The sequence below is a fragment of the Ooceraea biroi genome, chromosome 5, assembly GCF_003672135.1.
Source record: "Ooceraea biroi isolate clonal line C1 chromosome 5, Obir_v5.4, whole genome shotgun sequence".
NCBI classification, from domain to species: Eukaryota; Metazoa; Arthropoda; class Insecta; order Hymenoptera; family Formicidae; genus Ooceraea; species Ooceraea biroi.
This window is the reverse complement of record NC_039510.1, coordinates 8,478,049-8,505,537: the sequence shown is the minus strand read 5'-3', so window position 1 is coordinate 8,505,537 and position 27,489 is coordinate 8,478,049. Positions and strand designations below refer to the sequence as shown.

At 38.2% G+C, this 27,489-nt stretch overlaps 2 protein-coding genes and 1 non-coding gene across 3 annotated transcripts; 2 read left to right on the top strand and 1 right to left on the bottom strand.

The window, feature by feature from the left end:
- The first annotated feature begins 1,253 nt into the window (after positions 1 to 1,253).
- Positions 1,254 to 6,707, top strand: LOC105275120 (fanconi-associated nuclease 1). Its single transcript, XM_026969984.1, has 8 exons — positions 1,254 to 3,284; positions 3,359 to 4,563; positions 4,646 to 4,777; positions 4,873 to 5,322; positions 5,396 to 5,807; positions 5,868 to 5,990; positions 6,112 to 6,222; positions 6,467 to 6,707. The coding sequence occupies exons 1-8, from the start codon at positions 3,180 to 3,182 to the stop codon at positions 6,524 to 6,526; spliced, it is 2,598 nt and encodes an 865-aa protein (XP_026825785.1). The 5' UTR covers positions 1,254 to 3,179; the 3' UTR covers positions 6,527 to 6,707.
- Positions 5,927 to 8,833, bottom strand: LOC105275121 (NAD-dependent protein deacylase sirtuin-5, mitochondrial). The gene is made up of 6 exons (XM_011331776.2): positions 8,457 to 8,833; positions 7,977 to 8,191; positions 7,039 to 7,181; positions 6,721 to 6,871; positions 6,233 to 6,343; positions 5,927 to 6,154 (listed from the first exon to the last, which is right to left on the bottom strand). The coding sequence occupies exons 1-5, from the start codon at positions 8,697 to 8,699 to the stop codon at positions 6,289 to 6,291; spliced, it is 807 nt and encodes a 268-aa protein (XP_011330078.1). The 5' UTR covers positions 8,700 to 8,833; the 3' UTR covers positions 5,927 to 6,154; positions 6,233 to 6,288.
- A 7,411-nt stretch (positions 8,834 to 16,244) lies between these two features.
- Positions 16,245 to 18,300, top strand: LOC105275119. Its single transcript, XR_003406537.1, has 4 exons — positions 16,245 to 16,779; positions 16,855 to 17,232; positions 17,309 to 17,501; positions 17,799 to 18,300. It is a non-coding gene; the product is annotated as a nicastrin (transcript).
- Positions 18,301 to 27,489: the final 9,189 nt, after the last annotated feature.

Sequence of the window (27,489 nt, the reverse complement as noted above, 5' to 3'; positions counted from 1 at the left end):
CGTGTTAAACAGATCTACGATAGTGTCGACTGACGCGCACGATGTATCTACTATACGTGTATTTTATTCTATGAACGGCGGGAGGGAGGGAGGGAAAGGTTGGGGTAGGGCTTCTACGTCGCTGTGCGACAGGGAAATTAATCGGAGGCGGGGGAGGGAGCAGAGAGAGAAATGCTTCAACCAAAGCTCCGGCGTGAAATGAAACTTTGGGTGCAAGCAATATTAGAGAGAAAATTCTCTCCTCGAGAATTCGCTGTGACTCGCGGAAAGACGAGGGAAAGAGGGCATAGAGAGTTCTATATAATTACTTATATAGAATATTTGCTCTAGAGAGAGAGAGGGGGGGCAGCCCTTCGACTTGTTCTTCGATATGATACGATCGTTATTTAATCTTCTGTCACCTGATAACACCTTTTTTGAGAGAGAGAGAGAGAGAGAGAGAGAGAGAGAGAGAGAGAGAGAGAGAGAGAGAGAGAGCGAAAGACGTGCGAGTGCAGCAACTCTGTCAAAAACGGCGAATCACATTCGAATGTAATTGTAAAGTAAACCGAAATACACGTCTTATTTATGAAACAACTTAGCGTCCGACGAGTGATTTATATTCCCGAATCATTACACCGTAAAGAGTCCGAAATTTAATGAGAAAGAGGGAGAGAATGAGAGAGAGAGAGAGAGAGAGAGAGAGAGAGAGAGAGAGGGAGATTGAACGAGATTCCTCCGGTTTCTTCGAATCGACCTTCTTATACATCGCCGAGAAATTTGAAAACAGAGAGGTGTTACCAGGTGGACGAATTAACATTTCCCACATCCTGTGTATAGAGAGCTAAGATAACACAATACTCGTAATTAACTGCGATTAATGACGGCATCATCGTAGATCAGACGATGTAAAACTAATTCGGTGTACATAAGTAAGTCAATTTACGGGTTGCAATTTGGCTATCTGAGTATATTCTAATTACTGTGTAACTCCGGGATGGATAGGGATGAGAGAGAGCGAGAGAGAGGGGGGGGGAGAGGGAAGGCCGGCGAACTACTCTGAACGAGACCGTTGTACATACTCGTATACGTATGTACGTACATACACGTAAAGCCCGCAGCTCGCGAATATGTACATGCAGGAGGAAAGAGAAAAGAAAACGAGAAACACGGCGTACGTATAAATATAAAATACATATATGAATATAAATATAAAAGCGAGAGAGAGAGAGAGAGAGAGAGAGGGAACGCGACTTGCCGTTACACACACACAGTGTCCCTGAGGATAGGCGCGCCGTCCAGTCGGCAAGCAATTCTAAAGTATCTCCGTTCGTTGTTGTATTCTCTTCGTTTTGCGTCAACATGCATTATGTATGCACGTGCGTTGTACCATGCCGAGATATTCCAAATACATATCGGACTTGCGAATTCTGTTTCCTCGCGCTACGGCAAAGCTCCTCCGAGAAGGAGAGGGAGACGTCCTCACACGTTTCGATTATGTTCAACTCTGCGAGAGAATCACCCTTCCGTTTCGGAAAGTCGTGCTATCGGACACGATGGAATTTGATAAAACCTGACCTACAGAAATAAATTCTGATTACACTGGCTGTTGCTCTTTTTTTTCGTTTTTTTTTTCAAGCCTGAACACCTGCGATGTTGAGCTGGAAAGTATTGTCGCGATCTTCCCACGCAAAATTAATACCTTGATAAATTTTGTAGGAAAAATCACGCTTAAGCTTTTCGACTTAGGCCCGGTTGCATCAAAAATTTCAAAAATTCATATCTTCCACAAAATTAAAGATAGCGATTTCTTTTTGGGCTTATTTTAAAGATGAAGGGTAGGGCTCTTAAAAAAAATCAACACCTTTATGACTTTCATCATTTGATCTCCATGTCTCATCAAAAAGTGTTAAAATGAGGAAGAAGTGAAAAATATATGTATCTCCCGCAAAAATGAAGATAGCTAGTTCTTTCTAGGCTCAATGTGAAGGTCAATACGAGGGCTATATGAAAAAAATCGGTTCTTAATTGCAAAATGACGGATCCAATATGGCCAAAGTGCTAAATTTCGTTGGAAAATTCCTTAGAATATGAATTTAATTCAAATCTAAGAAAATTTTGTATCTTGGTCCGCCATATTGGATCCGCCATTTTTTATTTAAAAATTTTGACTGCAGATTCATAATCAGCGACCTTAAAAACTTTTAGTAAGATGTGAATTAGATGCAAATTATTCCTACGAAAAAATCAGGCACGAAAGGGTTAACTTTAACCGTAGCTTAACCCACTTTTCGTCTCTTTCTAAGGGATACATTAAAAAGAGATGAAGAGTGAGTTAAGCTACGCAAGTTATTATATAAAAAGGATCAATGTTTATGTTAAAATAAAAATACGCGCGTAAAATACGATTTCCGTTTTTTACCGAGATTCTCTCTCTAGGTTATATTTTTGCCGGGCAATGCGCATTACGCACTCATTTCCCGCCACGCGCAACTCGCGCGTCTGCGCAGGATGGCGATCTTAACCTGATCTGACGTTGTCGCGGTAAGAAACTAAGAATCAGAAAAAGTTAAGATTGATGATTTTCGCAGTAGAGTCTCAACTTTGCGGAGTGACTGTCGCTGTTGATTTGAGCGTTTCTCTTGCTTTCTCGTTTTCCTCTGCGTTCATACACGATAAACCTTTCAAGGTAAGCCGTGAGAAAGAGCGACAATTGATGAGAGGTTTCGTTTCACCAGTTCACTTTCGACACTCGTTCTTTATTATCGAGTAATAATTTTCTAGAAAATTGAAGTATTATGCTACTGACATTTATCCATCGTATGACACGATTTCCATAGTTTAAACTATGTATCGTTTAGGTAAAATAACATTTGTATATTCGCCGATGATTTGCGTTGTGTATGAGGAATATTGTAAATACTGTAATTTCCTTGTCGATATCCGCTATAGTTTACATTTTGTTTAAGGCTATAATGTGTACCGACAAAATAAAAAGAATTGAGAGCGACGCGGCAGATGCGAGAGAGTGATTCCTTCGTTCCTTTCAGTGAAAGAGGGCATTTGCAACTGAATGTGCAATTGCGTTGCAATTATTTATATCGAGAAGTCGTGCATGATTTACCCAATATAACTGTACCGAGAATTGTTATGAGTGTCATTGAGATATTTTGAATATTTTTGACTAATAAGAAAGTACAATGACGCAAACTACAATAGATCAATTCTATAAAGTTACATCTAGGAGTGTAAAGGGTACTGCAAAGAAATCATCTAATAACACAAATTCAGCGATTGCTAAAGTAGTAAGTAATCTCATTAATTATAATCAACAATTTAACCATAATTATAATAAATACTAATTTTTCCTATTGTTAAGGAAAAACGAGGAAGATTGTTAGGAAACGCTAAGGCTTCTGCTTTACGTAAGAACAGCAAAGGAACTCCATATAAAACAAGTAAAGAGAAACGATTGGCACGAAACAATATCTTGTGCAGCAGTGAGGCATCTCACTCGACGAGAACCAATATAAATAGTAGCCCGATAAAAATCACAGAGGCCAACACAGCGGTGTCACCAAGCAGCAAGTATACATCTCCCGTCAGAAGTCAACGAAGTACCCCACGCCCGCCTAGTGGTTCCAGGTTCACTCCAAAGTCATCGTCGCCAACAAAAACTGCGCTAGAAAGATCGCAAAAATTCGCGAAGCTAGCGCGAAGGAAGTTGTTCAAGGACAAAATGGAGGAACTGATATCCACGACAATAGATAATCTGAACCTAGCCAAAGAAGGAGCCATAGCCAATAACGACATCGATCTCGAGAGGGTTTACTCCGACCGAAAATTCGACTACGAGTACAGTCACATAGACACCACGACTTCGACGAGATACGAAATCAGCGACGTGGTCGTACCCGTAGATATGTACTCACTGCACTTCTTCCTGGTGGTCGTGATCGTGTTCTCCAATCCGATCAATTGCGGGTACTTCAACGAGCATGAATTAAATTTGATATTTTCGTTGCTGACGCTCTCGAGAGGCGCCCAAGCGTTGTTCATACGCATGTTGAAAAGGAAGCATGCGTGGCACAGGGTAAGCAGCATCAAGTACGCCGAAGTGTCGGACGATCTGAGGCCCACCTTCGACGAGCTGGTGTCGCGCTCCATTTTCAAGAGCAGCACGAACGAAGAGGACATGTCCGTTTTATTGAACCTGCTGCAAGCCGACGAAATCCGGAAGCTCTGCCAAGAGTCGAAGATCAGCGGTAGTGGGAAGAAGAACGGCGTGCAGTCAATCTTGAAGTTCTGCAAGGAAACAAAATCGCTGTTCCCCGGAATGCCGAGCCCGGCTGTGAAACTGCGCGCCTCGGTAAACAAGCTCCTGGGGAATTGCGTGTTGTTGGACGATACCGTGAAGGAAGTGGTCGACAGAATAGTCACATTGCTGGTACCCAATCGAGATCCCACCGAGACTATGGCGGATGTGTTTTTAACGATACTACAAGTAGAGACCAATCAGATGAAATTTCCGAAAGTGGGCATAAGTGATTTTCCCATATTTGCCAGTAAAAAGCACCTGTTAGAGTATGTAATATGTATAAACTTTTATATATTATGATTCATTTATATTTTTGTCATTTACATTTTGCTTTGCTTTGCTTTGCAGTTACATAGAAGCCAAAAGCACTTTATCTGATGTATTAAGTGCAATCGACAAAAAGCAATGGGAAGCTGTGCGGGATCTTGGTTCTTTGGCTGCCAAACGTTTGCCACTCCACTTGGAAATGGAAAGGCAAAGGTTGTTAAATCGATGAAGCATAGTGATTATACGATATACGATAAATATTAATATAATTAATCTGTTTTATGCTACTTGTTCGATATTATTTGCAGCCTTGAAGATTCCACGCTACCTCAACACATCAGGCATTTTTTGCCAGGCTACATGTGGTTCAAAGTCTTGTCCAAAAGCGTAGACGCGTTCAAAAAAACTAAAGAAACAATGCCACAGGCGATAGAATTTTTGCAAATGCTAATCAATCAGGATTGTCATATGAGAGGCAAAAAGGGACGATGGTACAATGAATTAATCAAGATCGAAATGTATCACAGAAAGAATCTCGATGGTAGTGTCACGCTACTTTCGGACGCGGTGTTGTGCGATAGCCTGACGGAGGTTGACAGATTAGATCTGCTGGACAGAGCAGAGAGGCTTGTTAAGAGAAAATCCGGCATTACCCAACGTACGAAAAACACTGTTAAACAAATGTTGGACAGTACGCTTAGCAAAGCACGACTAACATCCGAACAGAGTTCCGTTACAATAGAAGGGACGTTGTGCCAGTAAGTTGGAAAATAAATCTTCATCGAATTCCCTTAGAAACGTTTAGGAAAAATAATATACATATTTTTTCAGAAATTTTACGCAAGGAAAGAGCACTTGGCGCATCAGCAACTGCGTGGACGAGAAAGTGTACGGCACGGTTGAGAGCTTCGCGCTGCATCATTACAGACGCGAGGGATACCCGAAAGGTGTGCACTGCGAGGGTGCTTTTCCAGTCACGCTGTTCGGCACATTATTCTGGGACGAGATTTATAAAATGAACATACCCGGCGCTTGGGTGTCATTGTATCAGGATGCACCGTTGGATCTATTCTCGTCAGAATTCTACGAGAACAGGAAGGAACAGTTTGACATGAAGCTTCAAGTCATGCGGAAATTCGATTCGGAAACGATGAGCAGACACTTGAAGCATGAATTCGATTTACACCGCGAGTACAAGTCCGTCTCGCAAGGCAACGTCTTCGACGACAGCAACAACCTCCAAGTAAGCAATTGATGAAATCTACAAAGAGAATGGAGTACACACGTATACGTTTCTCTGCAGGAAGTGGCGTTTTGTCTAGGGGTGGAGGGTGTTGTCGGGATTTGCGAACGACTCATGCATAATTTTTTATTGTGGAGAGCTGGCTTCCCAGATTTAATTGTGTGGAATGTATCTACAGAAAAGGTAAAATACATTTTCTTACATATAATTTAAGGAACTTAGCGTTCAAAAAAACAAATCTTGATGAAATGTTTCATCAGAAAGAGATTGAACCAAATTACAGCTCGATGTGTCTCCGTTTCAGTACAAGATCGTAGAGGTGAAAGGTCCTGGCGATTCGCTGTCGACTAAACAAAAATTATGGCTAGAGTACTTGAGTCAGCTTGGACTGAATACAGAAGTATGCTATTGCAAGGTAATCAAACCTTTAATTGCACGATAATTCGATCATTAAATTATATCAAGACGTTCGAATCCCATTTTAGAGCGCCAGTGCTTCCGTCACAGTGGTAGTACAGGGGCCTTGGAAATGATACCTACGGGAATTTATTTATCTTCAAATATTATTTCACTTGAAAAATATATCTAATTAATATAATTTAAAAAAATATCTAATTAATATTCTAAGCGAATGTAACACGTTTGTCTTTTTGTTACAGTCAAACGCGAGACATACTAAAAGCGGACGTAAGCGGAAGCATGAGGAAGTTACGATATAATGTTTTCCCGATATTTGCGCCTTGTACATGTGTAAAAAAGATATATTTTATACTGTTGTAATATACTATGCATGCCCATGTTATCTATTTATTACAGATTTTATCTTCTTAATTAAAAATCATGAAAATCTCAGCGTTGCAATTTTGAAACCTGGATTGAGAATAAAAGAGTGTCAGTAAATATATGTACTTACTGCACTTGTCCCGTGGCTGGCGTTTCCTCTATGTTGAATTCCGCTACTGGTACATTGCGTTGTGCCACTTGTGGCGCGAACATTGCGGCTGGATAGACGATTGCTGAAGTCCCAATAACTAAGCAAGCGTCACAAGTTTCAACGATGTCAACTGTAACATTTACAAACGAAGGAATACCTGTAAGATGGATCTGTTCAGTTTCTTTGTGTCATGTACTTATACAATGTGACTCAATTTTATTTCAAATTGTCTTCGTGTTTGATAAGAGGAATATTTGTATGTGCGTGATCGTATTTATGAAAAGTTAGATTACGTACGAGCTCTTTGTAATACATTTTCGTCCAGCTGTTCGCCAAACCAGACAACGTCGGGTCGTAGCAACGCTCCGCAACCTTCCACCTTGCAACGTGGTAATTCCTCTGTTGGGATATCAGAGGTAATAATGCTTGGATCAGGGGATCTGTTCGAATGCATCAGATCATCGTCAGTTTAACCACGAGAAGCACGCGATGCTCACTCGTACCCAGGGACAGACTGAGTGAAGAGGAAAAGTCTTACATATAGAATACTAATATTCTATTTTTAGGGGAGGAGGGAGAGCATGTACACCACAAGTTATCTACCATGTAAAGATGACATTTATTTTTTATTAAAAAAAATTAGTAATTTAGAAAAAAGTATTTTGATACTTATACATTTTACAAAAAACATACGCAATAAAATTAAAAGAAATCATTTGAACAATTTTTGAAAAAACAAAACCCGGTTATCTTTTTCTGGTTCCGATTTAATCGTCGTTCTTTGAATTGTTTTTTTTTAAATGTAGAAAATTCCTGACTTGAATTTTTACTTTAATTTCTTGAGAGTACGCGGCGCACACTGTATTTTTTAAATATTTCTTGAGAGTATGCGGCGTCTACAGCGCCTACCCTTTCAGTCTGCCCCTGCTCGTGCCTCATATTTCACTTTCCCTGTGATTACGCTACCAGAGAGGAACCTGAGAGCGGCCACGCTGCCGTTTACGCCCATATTTTTGCATTGAGAAATTTGAGAAATACAACACCGAATGTGAACTTACATTCCATTTAACATGCACATGATCTTTTGTCATTATGAAATCATGTGCATGTGCATGTTAAATGGAATGTAAGTTCACATTCGGTGTTGTATTTCTCAATGCAAAAATATGGGCGTAAACAGTGGTGTGGCCGCTCTCAGGTTCCTCTCTGACGCTACAGAATTCTGGAGAGCGTACCCTTTCCCAGCTAGTGCCGGGCATATGGGAATATTCTCATTGATAGCAACATTGCGACACTTGGTGCAGCGTGTTTTGTAAAGCGAACCGTGGAGCTCCACCACGTCCCGCGCCCCAGCTTTCTGATGCAGTCCGTCTATATTCTGCGTGACGATCGATACTCTTTTGCCCTCCGCTATTTTGCGTTTTTGAAACTCTGCCACAGCTATGTGAGCCTTAAGTATTACCAACCAACAATTTATATCTTATTACTATGTCTGTATTTATAGCTTAAGTATATCTTAATTTATAGCTTTCAGGACGCCATAGCGTAGTTGGTCAGTGCAGAGATCGCTACCCAAAGACCTGAGTTCAAATCCCGTCATACTATGATAAATTTTTACGGACTGTCCTCCCTCGGAAGACAACGGCAAACCGAGGTACTTTGCCATGAACATTCCTCAAAAATAGAAGTTTGGAAGATATTTATATGGAAGTTACCTTATTCGACTCGACTTTGCTCACTAACTGCCTGCGATATTCATAAAATTCCCATACTAGCGACGGATTTGCCCTGAAGGCTTCCGGCGTCGCGAGATGCTGCGCCTGGTATTTACGCCAAAATCCACCGGCACCTCTGAAGGTCGGTACACCGGATTCCGCGGAGATTCCACTGCCGGTTAAAATCAGAATATTGCTAGCACCCGAAAGAACCTCACGAAAGGATTTCATTACGTTCTGCATGAACAAGTCACGTTTGTCTTCGCCGAAATAACTGTAATTAATAATTCTCGCAAGTAATCACAAATGATCACGTGGCTGACGACCAACTGTGCATCCGGTGCATCAGAGAAGGCAGGGGAAGGGGAAAACAAAACAATCTTACTTTCATGGTGGAAGTAACAAGGTGTGCTATTATCTCAGACGAATTTCGTTACGTTCTGCGCAGCACCAAGTTGTCGCCATTTTGCAAATAGCAACCAATAGCAACGCGATAATAAATGTAAACGAAAGTGTCACGACACAGGTTATGCACTGTTTCAGAGTCTCGCACATCGCACAATGCCGTCGTGTTCGTTTAAACAGTGTAAAAACACGTCACGAAATAATAAACATGTTAGGTATTTTTCATTTCCAAAAACTGAAGAAATGATTGCGCAGTAGAAAAGACTTTGCAAAGAAAATATCAATGCAAAGAACGGTATGTATATATGCAATATTGAAAGGTAGTAAATGGAATTTAACAAATTAAATATAATAGAATATAATAAAATACATTATTTAAAATTTCTTTATCTAGCTTGGGTTTGTTCTCAACATTTTAAGACCTCACAATATAAAGATCGGTCATTTTTACGTGAGATACTATCTATACAGGGTGTCCCAGACCTACCGTATCACCGGTTAATGGTAGATTCCTGAGGTGATTCTGAGACGAATATTCCTCTTGCAAAATGTCGAGGGTGACGTAGTTTCGGCGCTACGAAGGGTTGTAGTTATCCTATCCTTGTGTAGAATTTTCCCGCGTTCAGTGACGGTGGGTCGAAAGGGTCCCGCGCATCGCGCACACTTCAATTTGATCTTAATTTTTCGCGGCTGTTCAAATTGAAGTATGAGCGATGCGCGAGACCATTGACATAGGAATATATGGACGGAGCCTATGCTACGAACTTAGGCAAGGGGGGTTCTGAGATTTGCGGTAAGGAAAGGCTGCTGGCAAATCGGGTGAGTTCGGCTGTTTTCGACATCGCCCGAATGATATTCGTGAAAGTGTTGTAAAGTTGTGAAGAACCTGGAAAAAACAAGTACTGAAATTACATTTACCATGACTTATTGTGTTGTGTCGGGATGTAACAATCGTATTAATACACAAAGGAAAAATTGGCAACAACGTATGAAAGAGAATAATGATCCGAAAATTTCGTTTCATCTGTAAGTAAAACATACAATTGTAGGTTATATACAATGCCGGTAAAACGTTTCAGATAAAAATAATAATGACTATTTATCTAGATTAATTATCCAGATTAGGTAATTATTCTTACGCTATGTTCCACTATTCACTAAAAATCTACAGTTTACATATTTACATAACGAATTTATAAATTTTCAGTACTGGCAGTGAAAATCAAAACACAGCCTTGCTAAACATGTTTATTAGTGCTCTCAAACTTTTGACTGGCATTACTTTTCAGTTTGTAACAAATTCATGCAATTATAACAAATATGTATTAAAAATGGTATGTGATTATTGTATAATTATTAAAGAAATATTGTTAACAATATTTAGAATCCCCAAAGATGTCATCAGACGAGATAAGTGGCTGGAAGCAATACATTTAAAAAGTGGCATCCAAATAAAACAGCAGCTGTCTGTTCTGAACACTTTAAAGAAGAAGATTATAAACCTTATCTTACATTAAGAAAATTGAAAGAAGATGCTGTTCCATATGTAATTACTAAAAATAATATAAATTTACTATACATTTTTATTACCATATATTGCAATAAGGCTTTTATTTTCTAGTTGTCTACAAAGATCCAGTCTTTATATGGAGGCTTAGAAAAAGCAAATCAAAAGCCTGAATCCATATCTATCGCATAAGATCCGGAAGATATAGAAGTTGGTAAGTATAGAATCGTTTTCTATATAGATGTTCTAAAAGTTGTTTATTTTATTATCATCTTATACTAATAAAATATCTAATAATCAGCACTATTATTTGCAGATAATGAAACCAGTACTTGTAACGTCAGAAGCATTGGAACACAAAATACTCTTACTGTAAAACATGAGTCGACATATATTTCTCCCAGAAGAAACTTTAATTCTCCTAGCAAGGTTCGTCTACGAAAGATTCATGCACAAGAAATGAAATTGCTGAAGAGGAAGTTATATGATGCAACATACAATAAAAAGAAGTCAAGAAAAGTTATTCATACATTGAAAACTGTTTTAAAAGAATTATGAAAGCGTAATTTCATTACAACAAGTGAGTCTGATATTTTACAATATTTAAATGAAGATATGAAAGAATTAGTACAACTTTCATTAAAAAAACGTAAAAACGTACCCACACTTAGAAAATGTAACTCTAATTTACGTAAATTTGCATTATCCCTGCATTTCTATTCACCAAGGGCATATAATTTTGTTCGCTATAAATTTTGTAATGTTTTACCGCATGCTAAAACAATCTCTAAATGGTATCGCTCAATAAACGGAAAGGCTGGCATTATAACGGCAGCTTTGAATGCTATAAAACTGCATGTACAATCTGTTTCATATAAACTGATAGGTACATTAATTTTCGACGAAATGGCGATTCATCAGCATGTTGACTTGTATAAAAATAAATTTGTTAGTTATGTTGATCGCGGTAACTATATTGAGCGTGACACTACAAAGGTTGCTAAAGAAGCATTAGTGTTTTGTGTTGTTTGTATTAATCAATCATGGAAAATACCAATTGCGTATTATTTAATAAATGGCATGTCTACTGAACAAAAACGAAATTTAGTTTTGCAATGCTTGACAGCAGTTCACGAGAGTGGAATGTTAATTGTGGCACTGACGTGTGATGGGTTGCAAACTAATCTCACAATGTTACACAGTTTAGGGTGTAATTTTAGTGACTCTAAAAACTTTCAAACTTGGTTCAAACATCCGTCTAACGACACTAATGTTTACGTATATTTGGATCCCAGTCACATGATAAAACTAATACGAAATACCATTGGCAGACTAAAATTACTTTACGATCCAAATGGAAATGCAATCGAATGGAGATACTTTGAGGAACTACATAAACTACAGGAAGCAGAAGGTTTGCACTTAGCTAATAAGTTGAGAACTAAGCATATAGCATTTCATAAGAATAAGATGAAAGTTAAATTAGCTTCACAATTGTTAAGCATGTCAGTTGCTAAGTCATTAATTTTTTGCGAAAAGACATTAAAATTATCACAATTCAAAAATTGTGGGCTGTACTTCCGAAAGGCCCACCCTTCCGATTTTGATGAACTTTTACAGGTAGTCTCAGGACATCATATTAAGGTCAATTGTGAAGGTTTTATATGCGGCTTTTTAATGGTTTCCAAGAAAAAAATTTTTCAATTATTTTCGCTAATTTAAAGTTTTTAAAATTTTCACATACAAAAATAAAGTAAAATCGGGGTTGGGTTGGGTTAGGTTATTTTTAACAGTAGTGGAGCCCCCCGTAGGGGGGGCGGAACACACAGTATCCACGCATGTACTTTGCAAGACGAAGGACGACCTTAAATAAAAAAGCATTTTGGATACCGCAAAAATAGTTTTCCTTCATTTTGACCCTCCAGTTTATTCCAAAATTAAAGTAAAATTGCTGTTTACAAGCATCTGATCACTCTCTGCTACTCTCTCCGCCGCTGCGTCTACGCAGAAGGTAAACAAATACAAGCGATGTCAATAGTTTTCTTCTGGCGGAGCTCCTTCTCCCCACGGTACTGTGATTCTATTTCTGAGAAATTCTCAAGCGATAAACCTACAGGACACCGAAAGTTTACTGTGTGTATATGATCTTATTTTATAGCAATATCACCTTGCTTATCATTCGTTTGCTGATCTCCACCACCTACGGATGTGTATCTCTGTTCTCTGATCATCTAATACTAGTTTTAATCATTTGTGTTTTTTCTCGCAGTAAGTGTTGTTTGTGTATTGGTTTTTATTACTTTATTTATTATTTATGCGTAGTATACGATGAGCTTATGTTTATTATTGTTTTTGTGATTAATTTTAGAGAAAGACACTGTATCATTTTTATTTAATAAATAAATCATATCAATAAATTGCCAGGTGTGTCGACCTAAGGAGAATTGTTGATTAAGGAATCGATTTGCTATGGCTTTTTCTATTTCTTCCGCTTCTACTGCTTCTACTTCTCGCTCTACTTCTCCACTAGCCACTGCTACTGCTTTAAAGGGTTCCTGGAACTTTCGGAGGCTTTTAAGTGTCCTCGCTACTCGGGAGTCTACTATTAGCTGGTGCCAGGAAGTGGGTCTTTTGCCTAAAAAACGAAAGTGCCCAAAGAATGGATGTCCATCTTTCCTTTTTCCCGAGACTATAAAAGTTCCGAGACAGCTGTCGGATTGCGTTTTAAATGTAAAAGGCATAACATTGAGAGGACGATGAGTGAGAATACGTGGTTTGAGCATCACAACATAGTAATGGAAGATACAATCTTGCTTACCTACTACTTCGCAACGAAGAGCTCTTACGAAAACGTCCGAAGAGAGGTTCGAAGAGACGACCAGCCATCAATTAGCGACGAGACAATTGCTGATATGTATACTTTTTCGAAGGAAGTATGTATGTTGGCATTTGATTCGCTTCTCGAAAACCGAGGACCGCTTGGCGGGCCAAACAAAATTGTCGAAATCGATGAGATGAAGTTTGGCAAGCGGAAATATCAAAAAGATCGTCTTGTTGAAGGAACTTGGATTTTTGGGGCAATTCAGGTAGACACTGGAGAGCTTCGTTTGGAGATTTGTCCTGAGAATCGTCGCACAAGTGAGGCTTTGTTTCCTTTAATAAAAAAACATATACTTCCTGGGACAATAATTCACTCGGACTGCTGGCGTGCCTATGACTGTCTCAAGGATCATGGATATAATCATTCCAGTGTGAACCATGAGGAACATTTTGTGGATCCCGAAACCGGGGTAAACACTCAGATGATTGAGTCTCAATGGCGGCCTTTGCGAGCACGATTACAGAGAGGTGGCATTCCGAAAGCTGATCTCGACTACCATCTGTGCGAATATCTCTGGCACAGGGAAATAGAAAAGGGAGATTTGAATCCTTTTGCATCACTGATAAGCTCTATAGTGAAAATGTATTCGGGGATTGGTGAATAATTGTTACAATGATTTTGGAAAAAGGAGGTTAGGTTAGGTTAGGTTAGGTGAATCATACGTATTGTATTTCCACATAAATATTCAAATTTTGAATAAATTTACAAAAATAATTAAAACATTTTTTTCTTGGAAACCATTAAAAAGCCGCATATAAAACCTTCACAACTGACCTTAATATGATGTCCTGAGACTACCTGTAAAAGTTCAGCAAAATCGGAGGGGTGGGCCTTTCGGAAGAACACCCAAATTGTGATGCAACAGCTACATTTATATCTATTTTTAATGATCTGTTTGATATCTTTAATTCTAAAAATCAAAGGCAGCATGGATTCAAAAAGCCAATAAGTGCACAAAATGCTGTAGAAATAATTGCAAAAGCTGAAGATTGTGCTGAATATATAAAAAACTTGTCACTATGTAAAGAATATCAAAGTATACTACATTCCAAAGTAAAAACAGGTTTTCTTGCATTTCTCATCAATACTCAGAGTATGATTCAAATGTACAAGTTTACTTGCGTTGACAATAATTTGTTGATATATATACACCCATGTATAAAATCAGTCAGGATCATCTAGAACTACTATTTGGAAGTATAAGATCTCATGGTGGATATAATAACAATCCGACAGCGAAACAGTTTATATCTGCTTTGAAAAAATTAATTATACACACAGAAATACGCGAGAAAGATACTGGTAATTATATTAATTTAGAGGATATACCGATACTGCATGTTTCATCTTCACAAAACTCAGTGAATGTTATTAATGAAACAACAAATGTACATACACGATGGTTGGATGTTTTTCATACAATTGAAACAGATCATGATTATTTTGTACAGACATGCTTACCTTTATATACAACACAATATAAATCTGAAGTTATTTCTTACATAGCAGGATGCATAGTTAGGAAATTATTAAAAACTTTACATTGCGTTGAGTGCAGTAATGCTTTAATTGCAAAAAACCCTGAAAAAGATCAAAATTTGATCAATATAAAAAATCGAGGAGCACTGATATTTCCATCGAGTGATGTTGTTTATATATGTAAAATTGTTGACAACGCGATAACTATGCACATAAATATAAATAAAAATGTGCGTACCATTCATATAAATACCTTTACATGCGATGTTATGAAAAACATTGCATCACATAACAGTCAAGGCATATTCAACGAATTAAAAGAGCATATAAATGATCAATGCTTCTTTAGTAACCATATAAACCATTTATTTAAATCTATTATAAGTTTATATACTAAAATAAGACTTACACATTATATACAAAATGTTAATTTGAACGATAGGCATAAGCTTAATAAAATTGTACTATTTAAAGGACAATAAACAAAACTTACAACACAAATATATTGTTATGTGTTTATTATTATATTCATATAAACAATTGTTCGATAACAGTTTTTCAATTATAGTTTTTATTAATTCATATATTTAATAATAATATATACGATTTGACTATATATAGTCAGTCAGGCGTGGATATATATATATATATATATCACTGGCGAAACCGAACGTACCCGAACAGCCGAAGTTACACGAAGTGCCAGTGCTCTCCCCTTACCGCTAATCTCAGCTTCCCCTCGTAAAAGGCTCCGTCCATATATTCCTATGTCAATGCGCGAGACTCCTTCGACCCACCGTCACTGAACGCGGGAAAATTCTACACAAGGATAGGATAACTACAACCCTTCGTAGCGCCGAAACTACGCCACCCTCGAGATTTTGTAAGAGGAACATTCGTCTCAGAATCACCTCAGGAATCTACCATTAACTGGTGATACGGTAGGTCTGGGACACCCTGTATTTTATTAAAAAAATATATTTACCATAAGTACACACAAAAGATCTTTTATTTAATCCTTTTCTTATTCGAATCTTTTTTTTTAATTCACTTAAATTATTCAAGATGGCGGACTCTTGTCACGCTCTCTTATTGGTCAGTAGAAATGTCTGCGCAGTAGCACACCTTGTTACTTCCACCATGCTTACTTTATTGTGGGTGCGTTCGGGATGGACGCTCACACGCTTTAAGCGCTTACGCTTATAAGCGCTAAAAGTAACCGTTCGGTTACTCGTATACACTTGACTGAAATTGAACGCAATTTTAAGAAACTGCTATATGCAATCGTTTGTATTTTGTTTGAAGAGTAATGAAGTGTGATTAAAAAGGTTTGTGAGTTCCTCAGTTAATTGTAATTAATTAATTATTTTTGTTTAATGTATTTAGCCGAAATAGATTAGCCGGAATAACTTCAAACGATATTTTTGTATGGAATCGTTTGTATTTTGTTTGTAGAGTACTGAAGTGTAATTAAAAAGGTTTGTGAGTCCCTCAGTTAATCGTAATTAAATGTTTATTACTCGGTAGTTAGCCGCAATATAGATTTCAGTTCCTCATGTTAAAAGAAAAAGGCGCCACTGTTCCCTGAAATTCTATTGACAGTTTCCCTTCTATGGTATTGAGAGTTGATGTTGCACATGTAATCCATATGGTTTATCGATGGCCTGTTTTAAAAAGTTATCCTTTTAAGGAAAGGCATTTGATTACATAGGATCAAGTCGTATGATTTACAATATGAAGCAGAACAATTTTAACGCTCTCGGTGGGATTAATCTGAAGTTGGATGATATCAAGAGTGTGATCGAGTTCGGCCAACTGGGCAAAGGGAAAATAGTTCTCCATAGCAGCAGTAAAGATGATACCACAGATCGTTTGAGTAAAGTGTTGAATGCATCGATTCTAGATGATAACGTACCACCTACATCTGTGCAAAGTTTTCTGGAGGCGAGGCCCAGTCTAACGACTGTTGTTATAACCAATCATGGAAAAAAATTAAAAAATCGATACTACAACAATATCTTGGACGACGGGGAAAATCTTGATTTTAATAGGTACACAATCTGTTTGATTTCGACATACGTTTTATGCATTTTTCATTATTGAGATTTTCGTGTATCATGTTTTAGAAATGATAGTGACGGGCGAGTCAGCGCCACAGTCTGCCGATCTGCCGATACCGCTGGAAGATCTCGTCACAGAAATGTTATATTGCTACATCCAAAGTGCTAAATGCACTCGGTTTCATGCAGCCTCAACATCCGGTGCTAAATTGATCAATCAGATTTTGCCACTGTACGTCGGTGTGCACCGAGCACTCAATGCCGCGACGACATTAACTGGACAGCTTCTAGCCTTGCTGACTGGCGAAAAACTCAGCGACATGAATGAAAGGACTTGTCACAAAAACCGCCTCGCATGGATGGGTGGATACAATTTTACAGAAATATGCATAAACTCAACCGTCAATTATAGTACAGCTGTGAGTCCGGCATTTATCATCGACGGTAAGTTATGCGTAAACTACTTGTGCATCGCATGTTTTCTGAAAGATTCTCTTGAATAATGGCTTCTCATTTTTAGGATATAATATGAAGTCTGGTGTGTACTCTATGTAGACAGAGTCCATATGGCAAACGTTGAGCGTCAGAATGTTTCTTAAACCATCAGCAGGGACAGAACGTTTTAGCACGATCTTGGGTAGTCTGGTTGCCGGCACCTTAATCATATTGGTGTGGTTTATTAATAACCGAGCTGATGTGTTATTTAATTCGAGGTTCGTATGTAACGTAATATAATAAGAATCATGATATAGAAAATCATGATGAAAAAGCCACAGGTTATTCACAAACTGTGTTTGAGAAACTTTTATTATAAGAATAATATTAATTTAGCAAGTAGAACATGTGATCGACAATGTGAATTCTATTCTAATTTCTCCTAAACATTATCTAATCCCAAACAATAGTAAACATAATAAACAGACATTGCATTGAATAACTTTGTCCCACGGAAATTTAACAGGAGATGAACCCTATTAGATTGTTTTATTAATGATATAATTTTGTTACAGGAGAACCGTCGATTGCTAGGGACATGCCGGGGATCACATATTAATGACCAGATTGGATCATCATCACGAAGAGCAGGACGTTCTAATAACTAGCCTTTAACTGTATGTGTGGTGCGCCCTCCGACGATCTATTTAATTCAAAATATTCAAATATTGTTACACGCGTATCATTGCCATTGCGGTTACTTTATTTATCGTTATTTATCGTTTCTCATACATCACGTTGAATTGTGAAAATAAGTGATACGTTTTTAATATCTTAAGCCCGTTTTAAACTATGCAATCAACGGCAAGCAATTCTTGCAGCAAAAATTTGCTCAAGAAATTGCGTCAAATCTAGCGCAATATATTATAATATATTGCATAGTCTAAAACGGGCTTTAGTGTAAATATATTTCTTTGCATTTTTCCAAATTATTAATTAAAAATATGTATACAGCTATTTGTAATATAAATATGTATAAAAAAACGGACAATAAAACACTCGATCATTTTAACAGCATTTCACGTATACGTGTGCGTGCATGCGAGATTATTAAAGAACAAATTTCAATAATGATATAAATTTGTTAATTTAACATTGAACATGCAAATTATTCAAATCTGTAATGTGTAAAAATACATTGTTTTTTTATTTCTCTAACCGAGTTTGTTTTATTATCTAGATTTAGAAACAATTAAAATATTTATAAATGGTAATTAAAATTTAGGCTCTGTTGCCGATAGCTTTAAGTTTACATAATACAATGCTGTATTGCTCTTCATTAAAACGTGGGACGAATACGATGTAGGAATATATATATACATATATAAACGCAGAATTAATAAATAGTATTATATATAATAATATAACTATATACATATATATAACTATGATAAGAATAAAACAAAAAAATAATGCAAGCGTCATGGCGTTTATTATCATTAAATATCTTACTTAACATCTTACAGCTTGATGTACACGGGAAAGAAGTGTTTAATTTATATATATTTTTGCTTTTTTTAGTATGCATGGTAAGTATATAATGGCTTAAATCATTCAACATCATAGAAGGGAAACTGTCAATAGAATTTCAGAGAATAGTGGCGCCTTTTTCTTTTAACATGAGGAACTGAAATCTATATTGCGGCTAACTACCAAGTAATAAACATTTAATTACGATTAACTGAGGGACTCACAAACCTTTTTAATCACGCTTCAGTACTCTACAAACAAAATACAAACGATTCCATACAAAAATATCGTTTGAAGTTATTCCGGCTAATCTGTTCCGGCTAAATACGTTAAGCAAAAATAATTAATTAATTACAATTAACTGAGGGACTCACAAACCTTTTTAATCACACTTCATTACTCTTCAAACGAAATACAAACGATTGCATGTAGCAATTCCTTAAAATTACGTTCAATTCCGGTCAAGTATATACGAATCGTTCAGTTTGGTTTGTGAGCGCTCACGTCGCTAAGGCTGAAGTCATATGGCACGTATTTTCTGCGTAACGCGTAACCGCGTAACCAATCACATTGTTTCATTTGGATATCAGCTTCTGCAGGCAAAGATTTGATTGGTTACGCGGTTACGCAAAAAATACGTGCCATGTGACTTCAGCCTAATACTAAGGGCCACCGCACAAGCTTTTCCGTAATGCGTTACGTTACGTTAAGTACTGACCTTAGACTTAAACTTGTACGTAATCTTAAACTTTAGTCAACGCACAAAGAAAATCGTTACCGTAAAACCGGAACGTAATGTAACTGAAGGGCAAGCTGGAGTGACCAGGGAATTTCTTCGCGATGGTGCTGCTATTTGCACAAATATTTGCTTTTTATAAAAATTTGGCAAGTTGTACGCACAAAATTGCACCCGTCCACCCTCGGGATAAAATAGATCAAACTTTGATCTATTATCAATATATCTTTTTTATTACGCTTCTAAAGTCACTTCGAAAAGCTTCATTATATTCCTTTATTTTATCCCGAAGGTGGACGAGTGCAATTTTGTGCGTACAACTTGCCAAATTTTTATAAAAAGCAAATATTTGTGCAAATGGCAGCACCATCGCGAAGAAGTTCACTAGCAGCTCCAGTATCCCCTTAACGTAACGTTTTCTTTGTGCGTTGACTAAAGTTTAAGATTACGTACGAGTTTAAATCGGGTCGCCTCCATTTGCACACGGAACGATTGCACACCGCACGATTGCACACGCAATATTGCACACGTTGTATTGCACACTGTTTTCTATTGGACACAGCACGATTGCGCACGCACATTGCACGATTGGACACCGCACGGATAAACTTCCGAAAAGCTCCCACATCCGATTTACATATCCTTTGGTGAAAATGCTTGAAATGACTCAAAATGAATACCTTTAAATGGATTTTTACCGACAAGAAGGATAAAAGCTTAAAAAGTTGAAACTAATATTACTCCTTTGCAAGACGAAGCAACCCAACCCTGTTTTTTTATTTTGCAAAGTACATGCATGGATACAGTGTGTTCCGCCCCCCTGTGGGGGGCTCCACTTCCAAAAAATCTAACCTAACCCAACCCATCCCCTGTTTTTTATTTTGCAAAGTACATGCGTGGATACAGTGTGCCTGATATGTCTTTATTTTCCGTACCGTACAAGAAACATCCGAGATACACAATAAACACATTAGAAGTTCATGTAGAAATATATAATGATGCATAGAAAACCGTACATCTACAGAAATCCAGCTGAAAATATTCAATCACTACATATTACTTTATTTGAACTTTTTATGCCTTTATCCTTTTTGTCGGTAAAAATCCATTTAAGGGTATTCATTTTGAGTCATTTCAAGCATTTTCACCAAAGGATATGTAAATCGGGTGTGGGAGCTTTTCGGAAGTTTATCCGTGCAGTGTCCAATCGTGCAATGTGCGTGCGCAATCGTGCGGTGGCCAATCGTGCAGTGTACAATCGTGCTGTGTCCAATAGAACAGTGTGCAATACAACGTGTGCAATATTGCGTGTGCAATCGTGCGGTGTGCAATCGTTCCGTGTGCAAACGGGATACGCCCGTTTAAATCTAAGGTCAGTACTTAACATAATGTAACGCGTTACGGAAAAGCTTGTGCGGTGGCCCTAAAGCTGGAGACACAATGCGAGGCGATAGCATTGACATAGGAATATATGGACGGAGCCTTTTACGAGGGGAAGCTGAGATTAGCGGTAAGGGGAGAGCACTGGCACTTCGTGTAACTTCGGCTGTTCGGGTATGTTCGGTTTCGCCAGTGATATATATATATATATATATATATATATATATGTACGATGAGTTATTGTCACGGGGATGAAGGTAATATCGAGGAGAGGGAAACAGATATGGAGGCCGGGCCAGGCAGAAACGGGGGTAAAATTATATGCGCGCGCATATGACGAGCCGACTAGAGCCGATCAGTCACGGAAAACAAAATAAAATCTTAAAAAGACGTCATACATAAAAGCAGACTTCAAGAAAATGTTACAAAACAATCAGAATTTTATACATATATATATATATATATATATAATATATACATAAAATAATATAATATATACTACTAATAATATAATATATACGTATCTTCAAGAAAAATTCGACTCAGCGATTTCCTGATGTGACAGGTAAGGGAATCTCTTTATCTTAAAATTTATTATTAGTATATATTATATTATTTTATGTATAATATATATATGTATATATATATATATATATAAAATCCTGATATCGCTGAGTCGAATTTCTCTTGAAGATACGTATACAGGGTGTCTCAGAAAGAATGGGACAATGCTCGTGTGCAGATAGAGTGGACTGAACTGAGTCGAAAAGTCCTGTACCATTTTGCAATTTTCACAATAGTTAACGAGTTATTAATTATTAAAAATCGCTGTATTAGTCCGGCCTACCGCCTAATGCAAGCGCGCGGCGAGGTGCGACCGCCTAGCGATCGCAGTGGCAATAGCTAGGCAGGCCACTTGTAATAAACAACACCCCGCGCACCTAACAACTTCGATCGCTAGGCGGTCGCATCTCGCCGCGCACTTGCATTCGGCGGTAGGCCGGAATAATACAGTAATGTTTAATAAGTAATAACTCGTTAATTATTGCGAAAATTGTAAAATGGTACAAAACTTTTTGACTCAGTTCAGTCCGCTCTATCTGCACACGAGCATTGTCCCATTCTTTCTGAGACACCCTGTATATATTATATTATTATTAGTATATATATATATATACTAATAATAATAAATTATATAACATAATATATACGTATTGATCATAATAATATATATAAATATATATATATATAGTATTATGATCAAAGGAAGAAAAATTTTTGGATCGGATTCGATAGATTTAATAATGCAGCCGTATATATCACGTAGTTTCAAGGCCAGGCCACTAGAATCGTGGCGATCGCTCATGTTTTCACTGTTTAACATGGAGCTTGCATTTCTCATTGTATATGTTCTGTGGTTATTGTGTTGTGTCGAAATGTAACAATCGCATTAATGCAAAAAGGAAATATTGGCAATAACGTATGAAAGAAAATAATAATCCGAAAATTTCTTTTCATCTGTAAGTAAAATACATACAATTGTAGGTTATACACAATGCCGGTAAAACGTTTCAGATATTGTTATGTGTTTATTATTATTTAAATTTATTATTATTGTGTTAAGAAAGAATTTTGGCTTGATTATACACCTAGACCGAGTAATGGTGGTACCGAAAGACAATCTTATTTAATTATTATATTTTTAACGTAATTTAGATGTAACATTGTCACCTACTGAAGAGGACCACACCCCGTATGGTCGAAACGTCGTTCTAATAAAGAGAATTATAGCTAGTTGTGTCGAATATTAATCGTACTCGTTTACTAAAATTATCTACTAGCGGTGTTAAGAAAGAATTTTGGCTTGTTTATTATTATATTCATATGAACAATTGTTCGATAACAGTTTTTCATTTATAGTTTTTATTAATTCATATTGTCATGATTGGACTATAGAACGTACCATTAGAGGAGGCAGGCGTGACGAGAGCGCCACCGGGTAGGCAGAAGACAGACTGAGACAGAGTGGAACACGTTCTGATATTTAACTGTACTTGCTTTTATATTAATTATTACATTGCAATAAAGATATTTGCAATACTCAGTCGTCATCATTACATGGCGCAGTCGACAAGTGAGTCAGTCAAAGTCGAAAGAAGCTGGACACTGGAAGAGAAGAATTAACGACAGAAAGAAGCAGCGAAAGTATTGAGGTTAACGTTACTAACGTACAATGGCGCAGCAGAACAATAGTAGTACGATGCTGGGCTCGAATCTCAATCTCAAGCCTCCATCACCACTCTCTTTCGACGGAAACGTGTCGGAGAATTGGGCGAAATGGTATAAAAAATTCAAGATTTACATGCTAGCCACGGAAAGTATAAACAAGTTAGAGGAAACCAAAGTAGCTATACTTCTCCACGCTATAGGGGAAGAGGCTCTGGAAAAATTTGAGACTTTTGAATTATCCGAAGAGCAGCAACGAAATTTTAACAGCGTGGTTACAGCTTTTGAAAACTTGTGTTCCAAAACGAAATGAGAGTGTGTGTCGTCACCTCTTTTCAACGCAATCAAAAGAGTGATGAAAGTTTTGATGATTTTATCACTGATCTCAAACGCCTTAGCTTGGATTGTGCGTTTGGAGAACTTAAAGATAGCCTTATAAAAGATAGAATTGTGAGTGGTATCCAGAGTAAACAACTGAAGGATCGCCTATTACGAGAAGAAGATTTGACGTTAGACAAGGCAGTGCGTTTATGCAGAGCAGCGGAATTGGCAAATCGGCAACTGGAGAAATTAAATCTTACAGAACGAGTAGACGTGGTACAAAAACGGAATAACAAACGTGCGGACCAAGATAATCAACCTAAAAAATCAGTAACGACCACTTCGAAGAATGAACCAACGCAGTCACAACGACAGGCTACGCAGCGACGTCCGCCGCAACAAGCGACGACGACACCATGCACCAGATGTGGATATACGCACCCTAATAGGACTTGTCCGGCGATGAATAAAACATGTAACAACTGTTATAAACCGAATCATTTTGCAAAAGTATGTAAACGCAAAAATGTAAATACGGTAGTTGAGAACAATGATGATGATAAGGAGGTATATTTGTTAGGAAACGTAGATGTTAGTGTAAAATCGGCAAGTGGTTGGTATGAAAAAGTTATATTTAAAGACGTACAAAAGTCGCTTAATTTTAAATTGGATACAGGAGCAGGGTGCAATGTTATCAGCATCGCTGATTATAAAAGATTGGGTTTGATAAAAAGAATAGATAAAACAACAGCGCGATTAGCAAATTATAATGGTTTAGAAATACCAGTGATGGTAAAGTTAAATTAGAATGTCAAGTTAAAAACAAAGTTTTGAATTTAGATTTCTTTGTGGCTAATTCTGTACAGGCTATTCCGGTATTGGGTTTACAGACTTTGGAAGAACTGGAATTAGTGAAACGAATTGCGGAATTAAAAGAAAAAAATAATGATATTAAAGATTTAGTTAGTAAATATGACGAAGTATTTCAAGGAATTGGCAGAATAGCTCAACAATATGTTTTTAAGTTAAAACCGGGTTATAAAGGTAAAATAGAGCAGTGTCGCAATATTCCATTTAAGTTACAGAAACAGTATAAATTAGAACTTCAGAAAATGGAGCAACAAGGAATAATAAAACGGGTGGATGAGCCTACTGAGTTTGTTAATCCGGTTGTTATTGTTAGAAAACCGGATAAAACGTTAAGAATATGTTTAGATCCAAAAAAATTTGAATGAGTCTTTACTCAGAGAACATTGTAAGTTTCCTACATTTGAGAAAATTGCAGGTAAATTGTCGAATGCTGAAGTTTTTAATGTTTTGGATGCCTCTACAGCTTTTTGGCAAATAGAGTTAACGGAAGAAAGCTCATTGTTAACAAAATTTCAAACACCTTATGGACGTTATCGCTTTCTTCGATTGCCTTATGGTATTAAAACAGCTCCAGAAGTTTTTCATTGATCTGTTACGTCCAGAGACTGCACAGTTCCTTGCTTCCAAGGAATTTAGCGATATTTTTTAATTGTCGGTCAATGAGGCGACGCGTCGAGCTGGTCGCGTGCGATCAATAGGGCCCCAATGAGGGATTAGAAGAAACGGTGACACAGCTGTGTCGGATCCGAGGAAATACCTTCACAAGAACCGCGGGTTGTGACGCACGTATCCGAGCAGGCGCGATATTAGATCCGGATATCGAAACCTTTGGTCTTACTGATCAATTTATAAAAAACAAGCAACAAATTCGGTCGCGCATGACTGTAGGCCCGCGGTGTATCACTCTTCCTGGAAGAGAAAATGATACACCTGTGCCGGATCATCCCCCGGGTAGATACTTCACAGGAACCGCGAGTCCGGCCACACACGTACCGGTGCTTTCGGCTTAAAAAGAAACTATCTGTGGACTGTTTATCGCCTCATAGACCAACCGATCATATTTGCAATTAAATTAACTAATGGCCCTCGAAAGGTAGTTTCCTGAAAACGCAGTTCCCGGAAAAGCTACCTCTTTTCCACGTCATCCCTATCGTATAAAAGGTGATGACCACTCCGGAGGGCAGCTTTTTCATTCTGTCCGTGTTCGCGAACGCAGCTCATCCATTTTTGTCCGTGACCGCGAACGTACCTTGTCAGCCTTAGCGAACGTACCTTGTCAGCCTTCGCGAACGACACAATTTTTCTTCAATAGTTTTGTGAAGTTAAGTGCCGGGCCGTGAACACTAACTTTGATGCGCGAGTTTCATATTACCCAAGCAACTCGACGTGCGTTTGACCGCTACACCATTCACCCGACGGCAGTTCATTGGCACAAACGGATTTTTTCAAGTTTCAGCATACACCTGCAAACAAGTGAGCGTTTTCCTTTAGCTGTCATTCCTTTTGTTTTCTTTACTCTTTATCTTCTCTTCCTTTTGTTTGTTTATCGACAATTTTCATTCACATTTCTCCTTCAGCTCTCTTCTACCCCTTTTCTATACATTTCTCCTGGACTCATCCGGTTTCCCCCTTTAAGTGTTTTCCGGCAAACGATCACGCAGTCCGTCTCCCTCTGCGGGACCATCCAGTAGCGACCAAGCGTCGTTTCCTGGGGGCCATCCAACGACGGAGCCACCGCATAAAAAGATCGCGACCGAGATCGATCCGCGGCCCCCCTCAGCGTGTTCGACCAGTTCATCGGCCATAGTATTAGATTCTTTTCGGCCTCCTTCCCCTGCCCTTTCCGTTCAAACAGTATCTTCCACCTCGCATCGGGCATCCCCTGATTCTTCCGTTCAGATACTGGAACCCCTACCCCGAACACCTTCCCCGTTCTCTGTCTCTTCAAGCGTCTCTTCTTCCGCACTCTCCGTTTCTTCTTCGCGCTCCTCTTTGCGTCCTTCAACCCCTTCAAGCGTCTCTCTCTCTTTATCTCTGCCTCCTTCTTCTCTTACACCCCCTTTGTGTTATTTCTCTATGTCCGAATCCTCTTCGCGAGCATCCATTCAAGTGTCACCTCCTAGCTCTCCCCGTTACTCTCCGTCTATTTCTCCAGCTCCCTCCTCCCTACGCTATTCGCCTGTGCAACCTGGCGATTTGGAGAATTTTACAAATTCTCCTTCTCCTCCTCGTTCTCCGTCGCCCGTCAGGGATGACGACATAGTCGAAGAGTTCATCCAGCGTTCACTGGTGACTCTAAGAGAGCGATTCCTCCACATTTTCCCTCCAGTCAGTCACCCTCTACCACCTAATGCCATTGTGATAGACCCAGACTTCTTTCCTATTCCCTCTCTCAGGGCCGCTCTTCGGCACACCGACCCAAACGTCGGGATCCCTCTGATTGTCAGAGGACACCTATATCCCATCCTGTTCCCCGCCTCTCTCCTCCGCCGGTATTTTTTAAGTAATGATTAGTGTTAATATAGAAATAGATTTTAGAAATAGATCAGTCGCCGTAATTTTCATTTATATATTATTTTATTGGTGAAGTTGTTCTCCTTTAGTTTTTATGTTCTTTGAAATAGACTCAGTTTGGAAAATTGATCTAGGAAGTAAAGCGTTTAATTTCCGCTTATGTTTAGTTTTCAATTTGTAATTATAATTTCCGAGTAAACTACATTTTCAATTTACACATTTTATAGACACAAAACAACACATACACTTTAAATTTCTTTCAACCAAATATGTTCTAGACATACTTTGTTTTCTTTAGAATAAAATGTTTATTAGTTAACTAGTCACCGATGCATTATTCATTTTAATTCCCTCTATTCGTCTCCGCTTTCCCAGATCGTACGGGTCCTATTCCAGGTAAAAGGGATTCAGTTTCCCTGACCTAAAAAGGGACCAACGGACAGACCGTTCCAGGGCCTACGGTAAAATCGACCTCCGTGGTCGTTGACCTTTAAGCCGGAGCAAGTGATCAGTCCGACTCGTGTTTTGGGGCCTGACCGCCACAAGATACGAGAGGCGTCCTGTTGCGCCCTTCCTTCGAGCTCACGGAGCTCTGGACGTAACAGATCATATAGTGATATTTTTCAGGGACTTGAGAATGTAAGCGTATACATTGATGATATTATTGTCTAGGCTAAAAACAATGAGGA